Source organism: Propithecus coquereli, unplaced genomic scaffold (genome assembly GCF_000956105.1).
Source record: "Propithecus coquereli isolate 6110/MARCELLA unplaced genomic scaffold, Pcoq_1.0 Scaffold300, whole genome shotgun sequence".
NCBI classification, from domain to species: domain Eukaryota; kingdom Metazoa; phylum Chordata; class Mammalia; order Primates; family Indriidae; genus Propithecus; species Propithecus coquereli.
This window is the reverse complement of record NW_012148620.1, coordinates 1652731-1677818: the sequence shown is the minus strand read 5'-3', so window position 1 is coordinate 1677818 and position 25088 is coordinate 1652731. Positions and strand designations below refer to the sequence as shown.

General features: G+C 37.0%; 1 protein-coding gene across 1 annotated transcript; it reads right to left on the bottom strand.

The window, feature by feature from the left end:
- Positions 1-5320: 5320 nt before the first annotated feature.
- On the bottom strand, positions 5321-24808 carry BPNT1 (3'(2'), 5'-bisphosphate nucleotidase 1). Its single transcript, XM_012649673.1, has 9 exons — positions 24728-24808; positions 19450-19577; positions 17464-17568; positions 16664-16771; positions 15510-15558; positions 14084-14175; positions 9838-10035; positions 7192-7297; positions 5321-5660 (listed from the first exon to the last, which is right to left on the bottom strand). The coding sequence occupies exons 2-9, from the start codon at positions 19567-19569 to the stop codon at positions 5512-5514; spliced, it is 927 nt and encodes a 308-aa protein (XP_012505127.1). The 5' UTR covers positions 19570-19577; positions 24728-24808; the 3' UTR covers positions 5321-5511.
- Positions 24809-25088: the final 280 nt, after the last annotated feature.

The following is a 25088-nucleotide window of genomic DNA, read 5'->3' as shown; positions in this document are numbered from 1 at the left end:
TGCAGTTTCTAGAGCTGTTTTGGCCTTTTTTATAGCATATCTGCTTCATTTATGATTATATATTTATAATTTTATTCAAACATAAAACAATGAAAGAATCTCTTATTTTAGCTGGCCAAAGTATCATAACTGGCTGAAGGATAATGCCTGTCTTTCTCTAAAAGTGTCGAAAACACTTTTAAAAAGTTAAATGAGGTAATGCTTGGAGGAAAAAAGGAAATTGTAAAGTGCTATATGATGCTGTTAATTAAAATGAGGGAGATTGTATTATCATGCTCACCATTTCTTTTATGACTATTAAGAACTCCAAGGTGAAAGTCACATTCTTCCATGGTTATGGATACTTCCACTTCATCACCTATATACTTCATGTAACTCAGTTGGGGTAGTTATTCCAGATCTGGTCACAGCTTCCTTCCACGTCACGTAGTAAGCAGTATGTTCACAAAGTGTTAACATGGTGATAGAGTTCTTTGATATTTTGAAGTTGCCCTCTTCCAAACATATTCAATGTGCCGTTTAAAATTTCTTTGATATTATGAGGTTTCATAAAGTTTCCAGCACTTTCCTGCACATCACACATGTGTACTAACTAAATATTGTTGAGTAATTGAGTTTTATATAATATATACAGGGAAAAGTGATGTTTATTTGCTAAGAAACCTTTGGATTTAAAAAAAATTCTTTTCATAAATACTGAGTGTCTTCTGCCATATAATGCACTAGAGATACAAAGAATCCTGGAATCATTTATTTAACACATGAATAACCAACTAATCTATTTTTGAACACCTTCAGTGATAGAAAACTAAATTGCCCAAGACAGCCCCTGTTTCTAAACACCTATTATTAGATGCACCTAAATCTGCAGTTCTTTTGATCCACTACCCTCTGAGGCTATACAGAACACGCTGAGGATCCTCCACATGCCAATCTTTCCTGTATTTCAGGCCATCATGATGTCTGCCATGTCTTTGCTATCTAGGCCAAATGTCTCCAGCCCTTTCAACAGTCCTTCAAACGATAGTTTTAATCTATTCCAGCTGCCCTGTCCCAAACATACTCCACTTCTCAATGTGCGTTTTAAAATGTAATACTCAGAACAGAACAACATGTTCTGGGTGTGGTGTGATCAGGGCAGAGTGGAGGTGGAAGTATTGTCAGTTTCATACTGCCCATTATAAAGCTATCAATACATACCACATTAGCTTTTTACAATCACATTAAACTTTGACTCATATTAAATTTTTTTTTTTTTTTTGAAACAGGGTCTCATGCTGTCACCCAGGCTAGAGTGCAGTGGGCACGATCATAGCTCACTGAAACCTCAAACTCCTGGGCTCAAGGGATCCTCCTGCCTTAGCCTCCCAGGTATCTGAGACTACAGGCACATGCCAGTACACCCAGCTAAATTTTTTATTATTTTTTTTTTTGTAGAAACAATGTCTTGCTATGTTGTCCAAGCTGGTCTCCAACTCCTGGGCTCAAGTGATCCTCCCGACTTGGCTTCCCAAAGTGCTGGGATTCCAGGCATGAGCCACCACACCCAGCCTCGTATTAAAATTATAAGCTAAAATCCCCATTCTATAGTGATCTCATGTAAGACATTGCATGTGTTAATTTACCCTTGGCTTGATTCATGGAGGATTTGATAGAGCTAACTTTTTCATCTTAAATGTCCTTACTAGATTTTAATTTTTGAGATCTTTTTAGTTCTATCTCTTGTCATTCAGTACACCTCCTATTGTCAAAACAATACAGAAGGCTCTGAAAAGACTGTAGTACAAAGCAGAGCATTCCAAGTGCCCAATAACTGGTTGAGTCCATAATGCTTTAGGGGTTCAGAAGATAGGGAGATTGTTTAGTGGGGAAGTTAGAGATTAGTGCTAGAAAGTAATGATAATCCTTCCATTTGTTTAAAGTTTTGCAATTTTATTACTCATCATAGTCCCAGATACATATCATGATGATTTTGAGAAGCATGGAATCATTGAGGATATGAGTTTCATCAATAAAAATGCCAAAAAAGGATGTACTGTAGCCCACAAATAGAAATCTACTCTCAGGGAAGCAGGACATATAGCAGTCTTAGGTCTTAGAGTCATCATCTTGTTGGATGCTTTTATTGGTTCCAATCATTTTTTGGTTGATTATGTTGGATTTTCTAGGTAGATAATATCTTTTTTTTCTATCTAGAGGTTATATGTTCTATATCTTATCTCTTTCATTGGCTAGGACTTCCAGAATAATGTTAAATAGCAATGATAATGTTGAATAAGAATATATTTGTCTTGTTCCTAACTTTAGTGGGAATGCCACTACTGTTCCATTATTAAGAATAGTGTTTGCTGCTGGTTTCTTATACTCATTATCCAGTTAAGGAAAATTATTTCTATTCTTAGCTTAACATTATATTTTTTAAAAAATCAAGAATGGGTATTGAATTTTCAGCTGATATTTCTACAGATATTTAGGCAACATTTTAAGCTCTTATTATTATGCACATAAACAGAAGATACAGAAGCAGAAGGCAAAGCCCCTGCCCTCAAGGAGCCTACAGTCTTATAGGTAGAAGAGACATGCAAATAAAAATTGCTATACAGTGGGATATATGCAGCAAGAGAAATATGTTTGTCTTAAAAACATTTTGGAAATGAAAATAAAAATACAAAGTTTGCAGAAAGTACAAAGTTAACTCAGAAGGTAGAAAGTGATTAGGAGAGACCGGTAAAGGAAAGATTCCAATGAGAGATGGCACATTTAAGGGATGGAAAGAAGGGGTCAAATGAAGAACATGAGCTGAAGCCTGGAGTCATGAAGCTGTGTGTATTTGAGAAACTCTGACCAGCTCATTATTGCCTGGTGCCAAAAAGGTTGGGGACTGCTGCACAGTGTGGCAGGCACTAGCCACATGGGCCCATTTAATTTTTTCTAACAACAGCTTCACTGAGATATAATTCACATACCATGCAATTCGCCGATTTGAAGTGTGCAATTCAGAGGATCACCACAATCAATTTTAGAACATTTTATCAGCCCCAAAAGAAACTTTGTACCCTTTAGCAGTCACTCCTCATTCCCTTCAACTTTAAAATATTTTTTAAAAAACTTGTAAGTTTATAGGTGACTTGGTCCCTACCTGCATCCCCAACTCAATTTTATTACACTCTTCCCCTTGTTCATTTTACTTCAGCCACTGTGGGCTTCCTTTCTGTTCTTTATCTTCTCTTCTCAGAAGTGTTGTGCTTACTATTCCCACTAGAAGTCTTAGCTCTCAGCATAGCTGACCTCTTTTCATCCTGTTTTCAGCTCAGATATCACCTCCACAGAGAAAACATTTCTATTTTATCTAAAGAAGATCTTCTGGCCCTTCCACTCCAACCCACCCATGTTGCTTTTTAGCTCATCTTCCTAGTACATTTATAACATTTACCACAATCTGAAATAATTTCATTTACTTATTTATTATCTGTTTTCCTTCACAAGAATGTGAGCTCAACAAAGGCACAGATTTATCGTGTTATGCCCACTGTTGAATATTCAATACCTCTGTTCAGTGCGTAACATATAGTAGGTGCTCAATAAATATTTGTTGCATGAGTGAATGGAGTTCAAGGTGAGCAAAAAGATGGTATTTAGGGGGTACTTTAAATGGTTGAGCATGGCTTCAGTATGGGTTAGAGAGCAGAGCTGATGCTGGAGAAGGAGTAAGTTTTAACATTCAGAGCTTCGTATACCATCATAAAGAACTTGCTTTTTATCCTGAAGGTAAAAGGAAGTCATAAAAAGTTTTGAGTAAGGGAGTAGTGTTACTAGATTTGATTTTTTAAAAAATCCATCTGGAGATGATATGACAAATGAATTAGAGAGAGAGAGATGGGTTACAGTGCAGGCAAAGAGATTAGTCACGAAGGCACTGCAGTGATCCAAGAAAGAAATAATGAGTTATAAGGGTATAAATTAAGGTAGAGGCAATGGGAATAGAGAGAGAACATAGACTCTCAAATATCTCACCTGGAGAACTTGTGTTTTCACATAGGAAACTGTGGAGAATACCTTTAAAGTTATTCTCATGTTACACTTAGATTTTTTTAAAATTAGGTTTAGTCCACTGTTCACAGATAGAGAACTCTATTATTAGAAGGAATTAAATGGATTAAGGCAGTGATTTTCAAACTTGGCCAATTATCAGGATCACACTGTGGGTTTGTAAAATAATTTCAGGAGGGGTAGGCAAGAATGAGGAGCTGTTTAAACACAGTAATTCAGAGATCTCTGTAAGGCATCTAAGTAGATCTTTGGGAATATAGATCTAGAGTTTGAGAGTTCTAAGCTAGATAAAGATTCAGATTTCAGGGCAAAAGTCCCCACATGAAGCCATATGTATGAATTAGATCATCTGGTGAGAAAGTAGAGAGAGCCTAGAACAGAATCTTAGTGAATAGTGGCTTTTAAGGGAAGGAAGACAAAGAGAAAGCAAAAAAGGAGACTGAGTAGGAGTGGTTAAAAGGGGGAAGAAGAAAGTAAGGACAAGAGAGTTACAAGAGGGAGTGGTCAAAGGCGTCGAAGCCACAGAGACCTCTTCCTGCTAGATTGTGATGCCCCTGCAGAATACCACTATATTACCTTATCTAGTGAGTCCTACAGTTAGATGATTATCAAAGTCCCCAGAGTAGCCTTCTTAAAATACATAGAATTAAAATTGCTGGGACAGACCCTGTGAATCTGCATTTTTTAAACAATCTAGATGATTCTGAAATACAGTTGGGTTTGGGAACTATTAATTTAAGTCACTTCCTTAATCCAAAAATCAGAGATATTTAATTAAAAGCAACGGACACAGACTCAAAAAATAAAAATCTAGGCATAATGTCAGAATTGAGTATATGTTATAATTGCCCATTGGGAAAAATAAAGGCAATTACCCAACTTTCCACAGGTAAGCCTTATAAGGATGCCATAATAAACGAATCCCCATAGTAGAGAATTTATAATTTTCAAATACTTAAAAAAAAAAAAGCTAGTGAATAACATAAAGAGCTAGGATTTAATAATTTATTTTAAAGAAACTTTCCCCATAAATCTCTTTCATCAACACACATAACATTATATATATTCATAACTGGAGTAGAAACACTTCAAAAATTACCATGAAAAACAAGAGTGAGATATAGGAACAACCATGCCCTAAAGAAATCTGGTTTACAAGATAGGAATGTTGAGTAAACAGTTGACTTGATCACTTGGAGCTAAATCTTTTTTCATTACTCCGCATAAAAGGAGGAAAAGAAATATATTGAACTTATAAATTCTCCAGATGTCAAAATTGGTCTGGTTGATTCATTCATCAACTTAAATTCTTTAATTCTGTTTTCTAGTCCTAAGTACAGTAATTAAATATAAGTCACTGATCAACAATGAATGAAGGTGGAGTTCTAATTCCATCCAATGAGTTTTAATATATATTATTTTAAGAACAAGTCCTTCTAGTTAAGTAAATGAAACTTTCCTTTAAGGAACAAGTGCCTTTTTAACAGATTCTGGAACTCGGCTTGCATAGTAGTCGTAATTCCTCAGTGTGGCAAGGACCCCTGCCGAGTTCATATGCTTCACCTCCTTGTTGTACTGAAGGGCATTCCCATGGATATCCGTTAACTTGCCTATCAAAAAAACACCAGTACAATGTTAATGGCTAATTGGAGCATGATGTTTCCAGTTATTTTTTTAAGTGTCTTTTGGTTCCCTATCCAAGAGTAGCCAATAAATTCTGGATAAAATAAGGAGTGACCATAAAGGTTAAAATTTTAATTCACTTGAAATTTAAGACCATAAAACAATTTTAACTGAAGGATAAATTTTGTCTGTCTGATTAAAATGAATTTTATTTAGCATTTTCAATTTTTTATTTCTTGGTATCTATTAATTTCTCCTGAGGTGATCACTTTTCCTATTGCTCATACTACATCACCACTATTCACATTTTCAAAAATGTTTTCTTCAGTCTACTATTTATTTATTTATTTATTTAGAGACAGGGTCTCACTCTGTCGCCCTGGATAGAGTGCAGTGGCATCATCACAGCTCACTGAACCTCAAACCCCTGGGCTCAAGTGATCCTCTTGCCTCAGTCTCCCAGGTAGCTAATGGCTAATTTTTCTATTTTTAGTAGAGATGGGGTCTCACTCTTGCTCAGGCTGGTCTCAAGCTCCTGCGCTCAAGCAACCCTCCCACTTCAGCCTCCCAGAGTGCTAGGATTACAGGCGTGAGCCACCGCGCCTGGCCCACTCTATTGTTTAATATTAGTACTTTATTTGGTATGAGTTTCAGTGAAGGATATTCATAAAATATAATTGTTTTATATTATAGTTTCATTTCGCATCTTAATAGAAATGGAACATGATAAAGTACAATTTAACCTCCTTATCAGATAATATGCTAATAAGATATTGGTAAAATATTAGGAGAAATGAAAGAATAAAAATTAAGTGTTTTGTTTATTGCCTTTGTTAAATCACAGGTATTTTAAAAGGCACTGCTTACTAAGAGTAGATGTGAACTGATGTCTATTTGAAATTGAAAAATCATCTTATGTATATATGTGTAATATATTTTCAGTCAGATTTTTAAAAAATTCTGACTCTATGATCTTTAGCGCTAGTACTGAGATATTCACCAATATTGGCTTAAAAGAGACTAAATGAGGTGATGCCAATGATGATGAACATTTTGCTTTTCAAGCAAAAAGCCCCTAAAAACATTAAAGCCATAGGCCGGGCATGGGGGCTCATGACTATAATCCCAGCACTTTGGGAGTCCGAGGTGGGAGTATCACTTGAGGCCAAGAGTTTGAGACCAGCCTTGGCAACAGTGAGACCTTGTCTCTACAAAAAATTTTTTTAAAAAATTAGCCGGGTGTGGTGGCATGCTAACTGAGGCTGAGGCAGGAGGATGGCTCGAGCCCAGCAGTTCGAGGTTGCAATGAGCTAAGATAGCACCACTGCACTCCAGCCTGGGTGACAGAGCGAGACGCTGTCTCAAAACAAAAAAGAAAGCTAAAAGTAAAGGCTCAATTAAATTAACTGTATGCAGATCAAAGTTCAAAAAAGAGACTACAATTAAAGAAGAACAAATTTACTAAAAATCTACTTTCTTATCTATGAAATGAGAGGTTTGGAAATAAAATGGACTAACCTCCCACAGCATGTAAAATAACTTCTGGAGCACAAGTATCCCACTTCTTACATCCAGGACTGGCAAATACATAAGCAGAGGCTTTGCCTTCAATCAGCTGAATAATCTGTAAGGTTAAAAATAATAATTATCCCTTGACCATAAATGACTGAGGTACAAATAAGAAAAACTGCTTGTTTCTATCAAGGATTTTCCATCAACTCCTTGGTCAGACTTAACTTAGGTTTATAGCTTTAACAGGTTTAAATGATACTAGTATTATGAAGAAATATATAGAATGGATGCATAAAAATATGCCACCACTCCCAGCTGAAGGGGGAAAAACTGGTCAAATACTAAGAGGATATCTGAACAGTCTCCACATTCCGATTTCGATAAAATAAAGTTTTCTTTTTCTTCATGTTATTTTTGTTAGTATTTTGTTATTAAAAATTAAAGTTTTTTAGACTTCTAAAAAATTGACCATTATTAAATAAAGGATAGAGAAGTATCAAGCATTAACAATAATGTATAAATTGTAATAAGTCCTAACAGACGGGCAATACTGATTAGTGTAGCAAGTACTTTCATAAATCTTGGGAATCATATCTATGGCCATTTCCAGTACCAAAATACAAACTTTTAAATAGTCATCCTAAAAATTCCTGTAATACTCATACACAACTGAGATCATGACAGAACCTGCATGACTCTAAATGGTAACTTGCTATCGAGCCTTGATTAGCCAATGGAGTTTTTTTGGTAATACTGTAAAATAATTATTACTGTAAAACTCAGACTTCAAATATTCAAACGAAGAGAGAATGAGGAAAATCTCAATGAACACAAAGTAACCAATTATCCCTTTCAGTACTATTCATGAACTTCAAACATTTAAACTTTGCTGTAGGCTTTTGCGTAAAAGATTTTTCTTTTATTTACATCGTCTTATATTATGTGCCAAGAACTACATCAAGGGGTCCTTGATGTAAAAGTTAAGAACTGCTCAACAAGGTTTTTTTCAGAGGAGAAAGGCAGAGATGTACAGGATGGGAACTTTTTCTCTGAGGAGGATGATGCTCCTTGGGAATAAAAGAGATAATGGGGTTTTGTGATTACAAAACTAAGGGGAAAACAGAAATCACACCTGTCACTATTTATATTTAATGAATACTAGGAGTATATTTTCACTTTGAAATGTTTCAGGTTTTTTCAAAATTCACTCATTCATTCATTCATTCATCTAAGACAGGGTCTTGCTCTGTCACCCAGGCTGGAGTACAGTGCCATGATCATAGCTCAGTGTAGCCTCAAACTCCTGGACTCAACCAATCCTCCCACCTCAGCTTCCTGAGTAGCTGGGACTACAGGTGTGCACCACTATGTCTGGCTGCTTTTTCTTATTTTAGTAGAGACAGGATCTTGCTACACTGCCCAGGCTGGTCTCAAACTCCTGGGCCCAAGCAATCCTGCCTCAATCTCCCAAAGTGCTGGGATTACAGGTGTGAGTTATTTGCTTTTTAAACTCCCGGTTTTCATTGTTATTAGTAAATGCCTTTAAAAAATCTAAAAATAGTTGAGTATTGCTTCCAAAACATAGGTAAGGAGAAATGAATTCCATTCAGTTCAATAAATATTTATTATTTACCTTCCCTGTGCTAGGCACACAAGTGTGATATGCACATGTATCAGAAAGTACAGGCAGTTCTGTATCACTAGAGGTGAAGTGTGAGCTGGGATATGGCAGGGGATGAGGCCTGGGCGTTTGCCGGGCCAGGCTATAAAAGGCTTTACATTCCGTGCTAATAGGCTTAGATTTTAAGTAGTTGTGATGGATCCAAGGATTTGGGACAGAGCAGAAGTTTTATATTTTTAATTGCTCTAGTGGCATTTGTGAAGACTGGATTGAACAGACAACCACTTTGGAAGCTACTGTAACAGCTGGGGGAGGGATGATGATAGGTTTCAACTAGGGTACCAGCAGCTGAGATGGATAAGAGAAGACATTAGGCAAGTATTAGGAAGATACATAGGTAGGACCAGATTGATAGGATGTGAAGAAGGAAGGAGTCTAGGATGACTTTCAGGTGTCTAGCTAGAGCAATTAGGAAAACTGTGGTGCCACTAAACAGATAGAAAATAGGAAGAGGAACACATCCGGAGGTGGATAGAACGAGGATGAACTCAAACTGGACACGATGAATTTGAGATACCTCAGGGATGTCATCATGATGATATCCATGAGACAATGAGATCAGGGCTAGGGATGTGGATCAAACCGTGTCCCACTTCACAATTTTCTCCGAAGGTTAGAAGCCTCGACAAAATGGGGGAAGTAGACAGACGGGGCAGGCAAGCAGCCTGTCCTCAGTCTGCAGAAGAAACGTGTAGGAAGGAATCCAGGAGAGTCGTTGGGAAAATGAGGCCCTTAGCAAGAGGCATGGGGCCTTCTCCCGAGGACTTTCATTAACACAGAATCCTTAGATGAAAAGACTTGACTCATAAATTTCTTTAAAATTCTTTAAATGTTGCTGAAAGGTGTTTTTAGTGGCAAATTATAATCTTAAATCCCTTCTCTTAAAATTCTTATTTCGTGTTGTTAAAAAACTCCGCCTTCCCTTTAATAGTCAACTGCATTTCAGAGCCAATCACAGACCTTGTTCGTACCTTATTTCCTGCTCCTCCCACTCGCAGCACGTCGTCAGGGTTCATGGCGGTAACACAATCAGTTACCAACTTGTTGCTGTGGGATCGGGTGGTTGTGATAATGTGTTTCCCAACCGGGACTTCTCTCAGTTGAAACCCAAAGGCACCTAAACCTAAAACTCCCCAGATGGTCCTCCCCAGCACAGCATCTGGTCCTGCCTATGTAAACGAAACAACAAGAAAGTTTGTAACCATTTGGAGAAAAACATTAGCCACAAATGGGATATTTAGTTATATGAGCATCATGATTTTTTAGAAATAAAAGCATAATAATGTTATAAAGTACAAGAATAATATCACTGACAAAGATTTTTTCATGGGAGAATCAGCTGATTATTCTCATTGTTTTTGTTAATAGTTTCAATGGTAATGAAGGGAAGTTTTGGTTATTCCTTGGAGTCCTCAGGAAAGGAAACATCATGTACTGATTACTGTTTTTCTTTGAATCATCCAATGATCTCTTTGTTGTATCTGAAAATAGCCATTTTCCAAAGGTACTGAAGTCCCCATCAAATGAAACACCATATATTGATTAGTACTTTTCATTATCTAAGGAACAATAAGGATCATATTACTATGGGACTAGGTAATGATGAAAATGTATTTTTCTGCTATAAGATAGAGCAACTGAATAGGCTGATAATGATACAACAGAGTAGCTATGGAATGGGATCAGGGTTAAGATTTTATTGACAATTGTAGTGTAAAATGACAATGATAATGCAGTCTTAGAATCTGCATTTGCCTTTGCAGAGTTCAAAGAATTTTCAACCACATTGTTTTAACTGTACACATTATATAGAAAAAAAAAATAACATGTGTCTCATGGAAAGTAAACCTGATACATAAAATGATTAACAGTCATCAAAATGTGACCATATTAATATAGTAGACATAAATTATAGACATATAGACATACATTTTACTGAACACCAAGCACGTATCAGGTACCATACTAAGTGCTTTACGTGTATTATCTCGGTCGGTCCTCGAAGCAACCCCATGAAGTATGTATTATCATACTTATTTTAAAGGTGAGAAAAATGAGATTTGGAATCATTAAGTAATCTGACTAACGACTCCAAGGAGTTCATAATCCACACTGGGCTTATCTGTGTTCAAAGCCAATATTCTTCATCACTAAATTAGACTGCCTGAGTTTATGCATCAAAATGTTTTGAAACATATCTTATTTATGCTACAGCAGCACCCTGGGTGCTGTTAGAGTGAAGCATGCTTATGTTGCAGGTTGGGTTCCCTGGGGAGCAGACTGTGAGACAGGTGGGATGTCTGTTAGGGAGTCACTTGGGATCAACGCCTGTGGAAGGAAGCAGGTGTGGACAGAGGGAAGAAATGAGCAGTAATGCAGGCCCAACAACGGCTTTAGCTGACCCTATGGAGGGCTCTGGAGCTAGAATGGCTCTTCAGGGTTGTCCCAAATTGGGATGAAATGCCAGGCCTTTACACTCCTGCAATAAGCGGTCATTGGAAATGGATTGCATCTGGAAGCGGTGCAGCCCCGGGTGAGACGGCTCTTCATGGAGTAGGCAACCTCAGAAGAGGCTGACTATTGACAACACTCCCTATAATTGGGGCAACAAAGGAACCAAACAACAAGCACCAGGTACTCAATATATATTAGTGTGCTTCCTCTGCTCCCTCTTGAGTCTACCTTACAGGAGAGGCTTGGACTCTGAAAAGTACAGGTGGCCTCTATGGTGGCTCTAGGTACTCATTAGGGTTTAGCTTGATTGCTGAGACTAATTCCAAGCTCCCCAAGAAATCTATTTATTAATTCAGCTCTCCAGTCATTCTGGGGGGAAAAAAGGGAAGCAGACAGTGGACACAAACATTCTGGTTCCAAAAGTCACAATTCCCTCTGTAAATGAGTATGTAGGCAAAGAGGATGGGACCAGGGAATCTGGTGTCTTGGTGAGGTAAGCCAATCCCATGGTGGAGACGGCTGGCCATCCTCTGTGCTCCTGACTTGCCATCTCTCTCATTATCTTTCTCCTTCAAAGGCTCCACACCAATGAGTTAATTAAGCTTCATAACGGTTAAGAAAATAGCTCTGACAAATAGACTGGGTTTCTATGTACCAGGCCACGCTGTTTCCTTCCACTGCCCACCCGCTTCAGTATTTATTAGAAACAATAATAAAGTTTGAATTGTTAAGTCTTTTATGTGGCTCAAGAGAGCTATAAAGAGTAGAAATACAGTAGTAAGATTTGGACCTGAGTTTGAATCCCAGCTCTGCCATTTACCAATTGGGTGACCTTAGGGCAAGTTACTTGCCTCAGTTTCCTCTCCTTTAAAATGGGGATAATGGTTTTCTTAAAGGGTTGTGATGAGTATTAAACGAGATAATACAGGTGAATCCCTTGAGCCTGGCAGCATACAGTAAGTCCTTAATAAATTTTAGCTATTATTATTATGATAATTATTTAAAATTGAATCGTTAGCCTGAATACTGCCAACACAGCCAAGCAACTTTTCTACTTCTGTTTGTTGCAACAAATTTTTTTTTTTTTTTGAGACAGAGTCTCACTCTCTTGCCTGGGCTAGAGTGCAGTGGCGTCCCTAGCTCATAGCAACCTCAAAACTCCTGGGCTCAAGCGATCCTCCTGCCTCAGCCTCCCAGGTAGCTGGGACTACAGGCATGCGCCACCATGCCCAGTTAATTTTTTCTATTTTTAGTTGTTTGGCCAATTTCTTTCTATTTTTAGTAGAGACAGGGTCTCGCTCTTGCTCAGGCTGGTTCGAACTCCTGAGCTCAAACAATCGGCCCACCTCAGCCTCCCAGAGTGCTAGGATTACAGGCGTGAGCCACCGCGCCCGGCCTGTTGCAACAAATTTTAAGGCATAAGCGAGAGAAGGAAAAGAGAGGATAAAGAGCGTGTACAGCAGGGAATGAGGTGAGGGGAGAGGGAATGAAGAGAAGCAGAATAGGAGAAAATGAACTACAGATCGGATGGGCAAAGACTCCTGGAGTACCACAAGTTGCCTACCTCTTTTTTATCTACTAGCGGAGCCAAAACCCTAGCTATTTTTCTCACCTTTGCTTCATTCCTGTGTTCCCTTAACTTCTCCTTTTCATTGTTCTGTGGAAAATGAATATAATTTTTCCAATCTCAGAAAGAAGTGATGAAAATTATTAACAACTCTTAAGCATGAAGATTTATTTTTTTGATGAAATGTGCCATGCATTACAACGCTTTCTATGAATTAAATGCCCCTCTTCTAAGTAATAGCATCAACTCACTTTAAAGTTTAAATAAAAACTACAAACTTGTGTCTACATATAATACTGTATGAACATTAAAGTCCTATTAAAAGACTTAATGGACACTTAAGTAATTCAGTATGACTTTCCCAATAATGTCTAATTATTTTGCTAAATCCTAAGAAGGACATGATTGTAAATAAAATTTATAATCATACAAACAGCAGGAAAAAAATTTATATTAGAAGTAAAGATTAATCCTGCTTTAACTCAAATTGGAAGTTCAGAATAGTCCCCACCCTGCTTACCTTGTTTCTCCAAATCTCTATCAAGGTCACATTAATGTAAATACCTTAACTATTTTCTCTCAACAATTTCCTTTAAAATTTAACGTGATTTAATGGTATATTCTTGCTTTGAAATTATACTAGTCTCTTGCTTCTAAGGCACACATGTTCTTGGAATTATAATAGAAAGTCAAAGCAGATGAGAAAAAACAAGAGAAAAGAGTGCAAGAGCATATTTAGTTCTGTTATCAATGCTCACTATAATTTTGGCAGTATGCAGTGTAACCTGGCAAACAACATGGCTAACACCTTTTCTTGGCTAAAATGGTTCATTTCTTCAATGTGCTTCACAAACCACCTATAAATCAGGAGTCTTGATGACCAAGCTAACCAAGAACCGTATCAGTAATTCCCAAACTTTTGCATGTGAATCATAAGGAATACAGAAAAATATATAATACATACAGTGTGTCTCTGTACACTCACATACATATATACACATTCCTGGTTTGAATGACTCCAGAGGTTCTGATTCAATAGTTCTGGGGTATGACTTGAGAATCTGTATTTTGAAAAGCTCCCAAGATAATTGTACGTGCAACCAAGCTAGAAACCACTGGATTACATAGTATCAGGAATCATATAACACTATAATTATTTATCTAATAAAATATTTTTGTGTTACTTATAGTAATACCTGGTAGTTGTAATATGGCTGGTTAATAATTCCTGCTATGGCTTTTCCTTCGTAAGCAATTCCAATAAGAACTGTTACATTGTCAAGAAGACCTATAAAGAAGAAATGAAAATCAATTATATCACTTTGCCATGTTATGACTCATCATCAATACATCAATTACTCCAAGTTATTTTTGCAGTAAAGATATGGAATTTGCAATGATTCATCCATGATCAATCCTACTTATGACAAAATGTACAAATTATCAGAGAGCTGGACAGAGACACAGAATAGGGGCTATGACCACTTAATTGAATTGATAGTCATGGTCTCATTAGTATAATTTGTAAACCAATTAAATAAAGCAGCCATTATCATTAGATTTCTCTATGCCTCTTCTGCCACCATCCAACTCATTCTTACCTACAGAAGCACTCTATCTTCCTAGATTACTGTCTAGACTTGCACTTCAAGCCTTTAAAGCAGGGCTTCTCAGAGTGGGGTCCATGGACTACCAAAAAGTATCAGAATTAACTAGTGTATTTTTTAATACAGATCTTCTCAGGTTCCTTCCCCGATATAGTGAATCAAAATCTCGGAGTGGGGGTCAAGATCTAAATAAGCTTTCTAGGCTCTCTTATACACATTAAAGCTGTCTAGAGCTTCCTTATTTCTCAATGGATTATAGAGATGTTTTCAGTCCACACACTGTATGATTCACTCATTATAGATATGTGTCATCCAAGAACAGCGATAGAGTTTTTTACTAGTAATTGTGAGAAATTTTCTTTTTTTTAAAGCCAGGAAGCTGAGAACCAATGGAAGAAAACCTATGTAGATCTTTATTTGAAAAATAAAACTTTTAAGCTTCTAAAACCTAACCACTCTGGCTCTGAGCCTGGTCCTTCTTACTTTTATGTTACCAATTTTAACTTACTGCTTTCTAATTTTTCTCATCTTAGGTGACTTCAGACAGGAAAATACTGTACTGTGTTTCAAAACCCATCTTTAAAAGGTGAGGCTGTGAAGTGAGAAATAAGGGGAGAATCCATCGGACGGGCATGGGATGGTGGTGGTGGTACAGCAGGTCAGTACAGCTGTGCTTGTCATCGTTTTTCTACCCCATTAGAGCTGAGGGTTCAGGATTGTCCCTTTGGTGACACGGGTTTAATACATTAGTTACTCTCATCTGGGGGACATTAGAACTGTGAGGCTGGTAGAGTATGTGGGGAGGTGGTATCTGCAGGAGATGAATGTTCTCCCTCGGTCTTGACCACCACTGATGTATGATAACGGCTACTATGAACACAAATATAGCTTTAGGGAAAAACAGAAAACATGATAGCAGCTTTCCATACAACATACAAAATATCAAATGTTTACAACTAAACATCATATTCTTGTCCTACTGCTGTCAAATATGAATACAAAAAAAAATACCAACCTTCAGTATATTCCTTAGTACCATCAAGAGGATCAACCCAGACCACAAGCTAAAAGGAGAAAAAGAGAGAGAGATAAAACATCTAAATCAAGCATATAAAATCCCCAAAATAGATTTAAATAGATTAAAACTATTCTTTTTTTTCATTTTTAAAATTATGGATGGCTTAAGCCAACATCATCCGTTTTATGATAGCAAAAAAATCTTAGTGTTTTGTAATCATGGAAAATGTTCATTTAGAGAAAAGTCTGATTTAAGAATTTTAAATATGAAATGCTTAACTGATAAAAAATTTATTGTCATTTGAACACTAAGCACAATGCCACAAACACAATGAGCTCTACATGGTGGTACAGGGAAAACTTGCAAAGTGGAATAAAAAATGTTTTGAATAATGTGTGGTTGTTACTGGTTTTTAAATATAAGTGCTGATTTTTAAAAAATGACAGTCTGATTATCTTAAGGACACAGGACATATAAACCAAAGAAAAATGAATGGTTCATAAAACTAGCAGTAGATTAAAAAAGAAATTCCTTCTGCTTAGACCCTTTTACATGATTCAGGATATGCTGCCTTTAACCCCTAGAATTATAACGCTGGCTGTGAATTTCTGATGGAAGACGACATGTCTCATTTTCTTTGTATACTCCATACCACAGAGCAAAGTGCCTTACTCATGGTAAGTTTTCAGTGAATGTGTGTTAAATGACTTACAATTAGAAAACTAAAGAAGAATGGTGGTTATCAAAAGTCATAGATTGAACTTAAGCAACTATAAAAAGTGGGGTGATTTTTATGGCATTATAAAAATATGAGGTATCAACCTCTTTCATGTCCTTGCAGCCCCAATGACTAATGAAATGGTTTACTACCAAGCTTATTAATAACAAGTTAGATTTTCTTTCTAAAAGCATTTTTAATAATGATTTCAGAGTGGAAAGGAAGCTAACGGGATAATAAACTGAATTCTAAATTCCGTATGGTTGCCTGATACATCTACGCTGGCTCTGAAAGATTTCAAGGACCTGGTTGCTCCTGTTTTATAACTACCAGCTTTGCATTTTACAGTCAAATTTTATTTCCTTTACTATGGCAAAAAAACAAAAAACAACACACAGACTAATAGAGAGTTAAGTATAAATATGGACCATACATCTTCCTCTTTAATATTACTGTACTGTGATGGGCATGGTTGCTTCAGTATTTCCTCCCACTGGCCATCTTCGATCAGCTCTTGATCCACTTCCTCAGAAGGCAGATCCTAAAGCAGAGATAACACTAACGGTTATGAAAGCTGTTTTGTGTTTACAGAGTACACTTTGTCTCAGAAAAAATAATGCATCACAGTTTTCACTAGTCCTTCCTGTTTACCATTTATGTTTAGAGCTTTAAAAGCAAACCTACTAAAATGGCAGAAACAATCATATGGGGCTTATCAAAGTTTAAATGGTCCCATCTTCATTGTCCTGAACAATGTTTAAAAGGAAAACAATTTTTAAATATTATAAACTTATTTAAACAAGTGGCTCTGACAGCAGATACTTCTAATCTCTCAATTAACATGAGATGTCAATTCCTTCACTTGCAAAGTGTTATAGTCTTTGCAGAAGTACACAAGTAAGCCTTATTTTAAAAACAAATGAACAAGAACAATGTAACCCATTTTATTCCAAAGTTCTAAAACTTTGCTCAACTTATACTTTGTATAAGCTGGGTATTATAACAGTAACCATATCTTCTATGGCCAAGAATTAAGACATCTGGCCTAGAAATGGACCAAAATATTTCAAAATCAGATATTTCCTCTAAGTCCAAGGAATACAATAATTGAGTTTAAAACAATAGATATAATGCTTAAAAATCATAATAGTGGTATATAAATTATTAAGGTGCCAGTTATAAATCTATATGACAAACAGATTAAAAAAATACCATGTCTCTGACAACTCTTACCTCTTCCCCTATAATTGTTAGTTTGGGGAATTTCCGTGCCAGTGAGGAGCATATGCTCATCTGTACCAATCGATCTGCTTTGGTCTGCAGGTCTGTTGCACAGGTCTGTCACAAAGAAAGCAAATTTTATTTTATTTTTTAATTAACTTTTTTTTTAGGGGCAGGGTCTTGCTCTGTTGCTCAGGCTGGAGTGCAGTGGCACAACCGTAGCTCACTGCAACCTCAAACTCACGGGCTCAAGAGATTCTCCCAAGTAGCTAGGAGTACAGGCACATGCCACCATGTGTGGCTAATCTTTTATTTTTGTAGAGACAAGGTCTCTCTATGTTGCCCAGGCTGGTCTTGAACTCCTAGCCTCAAACAATCCTCCCACCGCGCCCACACAAAGTGCTGGGATTACAGGTGTGAGCCACTGGCCCAGCCTTAAGAATGTAAATTTTAGCAGAACTAACGTGAAATAAGTTGTCCTCTGATTGCTAGTGAATGAGTGCCCCATGATTTAGATTATACTGTCAGTTTTTAGATTCACAGAACTTAACATCAAATGAGTCAACTAGTTTTTTGGCTTGGTTTTTCTCGAAGGATTAATAGTGGTTAAAGTTTGGAAAAGAGCTTTTAAATAATTTAGGACATTTTCATCCTCAGCTCAAAAATTTCTTTCTTTCTTTTTTTTTTTTTTTGTTGACACCTTACAAAAAAGACAAGATGAGTAGCCTTCTGAAAGCAGCTGTATTACCCTGCTGGTTTATCACTGAGCATGTCTATGGTTAACTAAAACCTCTTTTCCAAACAAATTTGAATCAGATTTACCTCATACAACTTGAACATGAATATAGTACTTTATATTACTCTTGTTACAATATCCTGCTGGATTTGGTTCACTTTTCTCAGAGGTTGCAACTATTTTGAATACTTACTCTACAATCAGATATATAAACTAGCCCTTCTGGCTTCATTTTATTAACAAATTTGATAACTATGATTTTGTTTTTTTGAGACAGAGTCTTGCTCTGTCTCCCTGGCTACAGTGCAGTGGCATCATCGTAGCTCACTGCAACCTGACTACAGGCATGTGCCATCACACCCTGCTAATTTTTCTGTTTTTTGTACTGACAGGGTCTTGCTCTTTGCTCAGGCTGGTCTTGAACTCCTGGCCTCAAGTGATACTTCCACCTTGGCTTCCCAAAATGCTAGGATTACAGGTGTGAGCCACTGTACTCAGCCTGATAAGTATGTTTTCTATATCATCCTCTTCCACAAAATTTTTGAGAAGATATATTCAATAAATTTTTAAAAGTGTATATAATTTTATGATCAAAGTACAGAGTCAGGGGCTGAGTTTTGTGACCTACCAACAATGATCCTTTCCCAGGTTGAAAATGAATCAAGAATTTAAATTTCTGGGTAATGCTATTCACCCAGTTATGAATACATCTAACAGTGGCTCAGGATGGAGCTGTCATTTATGTAACTATGAATAGTTTGAACCTTTTTTTTAAAATGGAAAATGAGAGCCTATAACAAATGCTTTGCTGAAATCAAGATACCCTGTATCTATTTGCCAAAGGAGCAGGCCCATAAACCTATCAAAAAAGGAAATGAGATTTATTTCACTTGCTCTTATGATTTTTGTTTTTAAAAGCAGTTATGTTGAATGTTTTATAATTCGCTCACATAAACTTATTTCTAAGTTGTTTCTTACTCACATATATGGCTTTCATTTTTCGTATGGTAATGAACTTAGATAGATGTCTGACTTACAAGTGAGTGATTTAACTCACTCTATTTTAAAGATCTTGGCTACAGGGAGTCTGAGTCATTTTCAAAGCAGATATGGAACCCATTTGAACCACAGATTTTGCAGTCTCCATAAGGGAGCCATGAATTATTTGAACAGTTAAAGTCTGTCTAAATTTTTACATCCTTTAGCTAACTCTTAACGAACAAAAATAAAGTTGGTATGAAATGAGATGAGAGTTTCAGTACCTTCTCCACGATACCCAGGTCTCCTTCAGCAATAACACGTCTGACTATCATTCCTGCCTTTTGAGCAATAGAATATGCTGAGGCTACCAACCGCATCAACACGGTGTGCCTGGAAGCCATGATCAGCCCTAAAAACAAATTGAGGAAAATGTTTTGTTAGTTTCAAAGCTAACTACTGGTTTTATTTGCGCTGGTTCAATTCAACACATATTTATTGAGTGCTTACTTAGGACTGCTCTCATTAACTGAGCAGGTTCTTTAATAAATATTTACTAAAAGAGATTTGGAAAAAACTCCATTTCGGCATTAACTCTCTCAATAAGTTCTGTATTTTTCTTTCTGTCTGCAGATGGGGTATTTCGAAGGATAGGAGAAACCTGCCCGGGCTGCTGAGCACATGAAAAAGTTTGTGTGTGAGCTATGGAAGGTGAAAGGCTATGGAAGGTGCTTCGGGGACTAAAAATATAAGATGAAACATTTGCCTTTGAGGAGCTAATATTTTAGTGGGTTGTGGGTAAAATAATGCAACCTAATGCCTATAACAGAAAACTAGTCAGTGCCAAGAGAGGTACAAATAGAGTAAGGGATGCAGGTGTACAGGTGGGGTAATTAAAAGAGGGAGGAACTGCATGTGATTAAAATTATTTTCTGAAAATCAGTGAGTGTATCTTTAGAGACTGAATAAAATTTAACCTGCTGTTATTTACCCCCATCCTCATCAGTAGCCAAATAAAGAGAACAAGCCACATAACTAATTGGAACAAAGACCAATCATCTGGAAAAAAAAAATTTGGAAAAGTCCTGAGTGTCAGAGAAGAACCTAATTCCAGTGAAATAAGTAGAAAAAAACCAGCCTTTGGAATGAAGTATATTGCTCTTTGAAAATAAAAATTCAAATCCTGCAATTTTAGTGACTGTTCGGGATGCTGGGATGCACCACCCAGATGCCCTTCAGGACTGAAGGACTTATTTTCCCAGATGCTGAAACTGCTGCCAACAGATGGCCCTTAGCTGCCATCTTTCTTTGGGAATTTATCTGCTGAGAAGAGTCACTTCACCTGAAACGTAGTAACACGGAGGTTTAAAGGCCACTCCCCACACCAACTGGTCTTCCACTTCAACTCTGAAGGGCCACCCCAGCTTCGGAGTACCCAGTGAGGTCAGCTGAGTCCTTAGTTGAGACCGTATCACAGCTCAACATCCCCCCTTCTACTACTTTCTTCCCTTCTCCCCCTTCCCTCCCACAAGTGATCCCAAGAACACTCCCTAATAAACCTCTCAGGCTTTATCTCTGTCTCAGAGAGTTTATGGGGAATCAACCTGTGGCAAAAACTCTCCCACCTCTAAATCAAATCAACATTATTTCCCTGAAACACAATTATTGTTCCCTTTAACAGGGAATGTATATAAAGGACATTATAAACCTCAATTCAGCAACAGTTATTGTTCTACCACCAATTTCTGACTGAATATTTGACTTGAAGTACCTTTTAATCACTTTACATCTTTTTTCTATTATCCACATTCTTTTTTACTTTTTCTTTCTTTTTTTCTGTGAGACAGGGTCTTGCTCTGTTGCCTGGGCTAGCGTGCAGTGGTGTGATCATAGCTTCTTGCAGCCTCAAACTCCAGGGCTCAAGCAATCCTCCCACCTTAGCCTCCTGAGCAGTTGGGACTATAAGCATGTGCCACCAAGTCTGGCTAATTTTTAAATTTTTTTTTTTGTAGAGATGAGATCTTGCTATATTGTCCAGGCTGGTCTTGAACTCCTGGCCTCAAATGATCTCGCTTCAGCCTCTTAAAGTGCTGGGATTACTGGCCACCACTCGCAGCCTATCATCCACATTGTATTCACAGGAATTATAAACATAACTAAAATAAACAAGTGAAGTGTTTGCAACCCTTCAGAAGGAAGATGGAATTGTAAATGATGTAAGGTAATGAATACCATATTGTAACCAATAGCTGTCTGGAATTCAGATGAAAATAAAATGAGTTTCTATGTACAGTTGAGCAATATGTGCTTGAACTGTGCAGGTCTACTTATACATGGATCTTTTTCAACCAAATGCAGATAGAAAAGGGATGTGAAACCCACATACACAGAGGGCCAACTTTTTGTATATAGGTTTGGCAGGGCTGTGAGACTTTCACATGTGCAGATTTTTGCGTAGGTTGGAGGTGTCCTGGAACCAATCCCCTTGGTATGCCAAGGGATGATTTTGTTTGAATTCCGCTTATCTTATTATGTCATAATAAGGCTAGATTAATTTTCTTAGCATACTAGGTGTTACATGTGGGATAAACCAGTTATGATCATTACTAATTCAGAAGCACCTAGATAGAAAACAAGAGAAATAATTTAGCAAACACTTTGTTGGCCTTACCTCTACTCCCTTATATCCACATCCAGCCATATATCTGATTTACTCTGCACTGGAAAGGTAATCTTTGGGCAATCGATTTGTTCTACCCAGATGTCTTAACCGCTGAGGCTATTTTAATATGTGCTGCTATGCTCATTCAGTCCCCATGTTATATAAGACTTCTTTTGTAACAGGGAGATCATTTTCCTGCACTGTATGGTGTTGTTATAACTTTTCAAAGATATCACTTACCTTTGAGCCAGTTAAACAATCATTTGAGCCTTGTCAGGCTTCATAAGTGACTAAACTATTAACCCTTGTATTAGCCAAGTCCATGGAATTTTCTTCCAAAGAGAAACTCTCAGGGTTTGTCTACTACCTTCCTCACGAAATGTATATTTTTGAACCACCATTTTTGAATCACTGTATTTATGAACCACCATTTAAAGCCAAAATCAGTTTATAAGATATAAGAATGGAAAAAATAAAGTTTGATATAAAGCATAACAATGACTTTGAAGAAATTTCACAAATCACTTTAGGGTGGCAAATAAGGAAAAAAGTACTTCTCTGGTTCAGACTGAATTAGTAAGTAATGAAATATTTCTATCCCCTAGCCCTAATAGTTTTCTTCCTTATTTTTTAAACAAATGAATACAATGTTGGTCCTTGGTATAAAAAATATTCTTATTCATATTATTAACACCAAAGCACAAAATCTGTAAAAGAGGTCCCTAATAGCCTTTTTAATTGTGCCCCCTCCTGGATTCCAAATGAGGATTGCTTTTTGATGGTATAGGTGGATTAATGAGTAAGGCCAAAACTAGCTACATGCAAGTTAACTTCCTTGAAGCAGTTCAAATTCCACCCATTGTATTAATACTTCCTTCTCTATCAGTTTTAGACCTCTGGGTCTTAAAACACTACCTTTTGTGAACATGTCTTTCTGAAAGCTTAGTCAAAAACAGCATAGTGGTTAAAGACATAGGCTCTGCAACACACTGCTTGTGTTCAAATACTGGCTCTGGTACACATTACCTGTGTGACACTGAGAAAGCCACTTACGTTCTCTGTGCCTCAGCCTGTAAAATGGAGATAATAGTAGTACCTACGGTAAAGGGTTGTTGTAATTATTAAATAAGTAGCACATATAAAGCACTTATGTACTTGTCCCTGGCACAAGGTAAACACCAGATAATACTGGCTAACCATTATTATTATGATTGTCCTTATTTTTGGTTATTCTGTAGAGACATTAGGGCAGTATTAAGAGCAAAAAGTTCCTATAGCTTCTGCAACGGTATTCTGACCTTGAGGATGTAATATGATAACCAATATGATCCTGAATCACAGTACGGTACCGGCTCTTTTTCATAATATTCTGGGCTTGAGGCTTAGACACATAAAAAGGTTATGTGACAAAAGGCAATCAACCTTACATCCCATCCGCTTAAGAAGTCTTTACAACTGCCAACAGGACTAATTCAGAAGGATGAAAAACAACAGGAATCAAATGATCAGTTTTTTCTCATATTAAGATGGGTAGCATATGAAGATTAGAAACTAAAAATGAATGATGAGTTCCTAATCAAAGTACTGAAATTATTTATCTTTTGGAACCTGGGCAAATGATAATGTTCAAGGTCATCTGGAAAAATAAAAATGTGAGCACAACGATACAAATTCTGAAAAAAGAACGATGAACAGAGATAGTCCCTTTACCATTTATCAAAATATGATAAAACTACAGTAATTTACTAGTAAAACTATAGTAATTTAAAAAGTTTAGCTAGTGAGATTCAAATAGATTCCAGAAAAAGATACAAGCACATTAAAAGTGGTATTTCAAATCATGGGGGAAATTAAATTGTGCATAAATGATAGAGCAGTTGCTAACTTTTTAAAAACAGTTGAATCCTTTTTGCATTCTTTATATCAAAATATATTCCAGGCCAATGCATGGTTTTTAAAAGTAAATAATGAAACCTTAAAAGTATGGGGAAAAGACTTATAAATAAACAAAACTTTACAAACTTGGTAAATGCCTTTTATGCATAAAACTAAGAATCCATAACAGAATATAATAATAAATTGGACTATATAAAATCCAAACTTCTATATAACTGAAATGCCATAAACAAGGTAAACAGATAACTGACAAAATGGGAAAAAAATCTTGTATCACATATGAGACAAATGAGCTAATTTGTAAAGGGCTCATATATCAGTATGTAAAAGATGAATAATAGAAAAAATGAGCAAAGTACAGGGATAGGCAATTCCCAGAGAAAGTAAAGCAATGGCTGTTAAATACGTGAATATTCAATTTCACTAATTACAAAAGAAATGCAGACTACAACAATGAGGAATGGTTGCTTATTTGTAAGATTGTCATAGATAAGAAAAAGTTTGTCCCATTGGCAAGTGTGTGGGGGAACATGTTCCTGAGCATTGTTGGTAAGGATGCAAAGCGCCAGGAGGATTTTGAGAACCTTAATAAAAGTAAAATGCACACATCTTTTGAACCAGCAAATATATTTCCAGGGAAACCCAAATAAATCATGCAAGTCTACAAATATGTACAAATGACAGCTGGAAGAATATCTGCAATCATAATGAAATTTAATTTTAGGCGTAAAGCAGTTTCTAAATTTCGGTGCACCATCAAATGCAATGTCTAGGTTTACCTTGTTGCCTCTACAATACATAGATATACTTATAAAAAAGACCCCAGAGCATTAAAAGCACAGATTAACAATTAAAATGATGACACTCAAAAGTCTAGGTCCGAAATTGGAATATCTGGAGAGGCAATCTGATTTACATTTTTTTTTAAACATAAATCCCTTGAAGAAACTACTCAGATCTGCTTAAGATCCCCCCTTGCCCTGACCCGCAGGGGAGAAACTTACCGTGAGAAACCTGGAACAACGGACCAAAGACACTTCGGGGGTAATTAAAAACGCGCTATCAAGACACAGGTCCCTCGGAGCGTCCAGTACCGCGCTCTCGCGCTATCAATAGGTCATTTGCGGATGGACGGCCGCCCTACCTCACTACTGAGCATGCGGGAAATCCCGCGCAAGCGCAGAACAGCCACTTCGCACTGCCCCTTCAGACTCCCGACCCGAACGAAAATTCCACTTCGGGTTTTCTCGAAGGTCTTCGTAGGTGCCTGTTACCTGGTGTAAAAGTGAAAGGTGTGTTTGCTTTTAAAGATTGGCTCTAGTTTCAGATGTCTTCCAGCCCACTTTATGCAATTTACATTTTTCA

Excerpts from the sequence above, each read along its gene's own strand:
- BPNT1 (XM_012649673.1), bottom strand. The coding sequence starts at position 19,569 with ATGGCTTCCAGGCACACCGTGTTGATGCGGTTGGTAGCCTCAGCATAT. Across the intron at positions 14,176-15,509 it reads TACTAAGGAATATACTGAAG|GTCTTCTTGACAATGTAACA; the intron begins GTTGGTATTTTT and ends TCTTCTTTATAG. Across the intron at positions 10,036-14,083 it reads AGCCATATTACAACTACCAG|GCAGGACCAGATGCTGTGCT; the intron begins GTATTACTATAA and ends TCGTTTACATAG.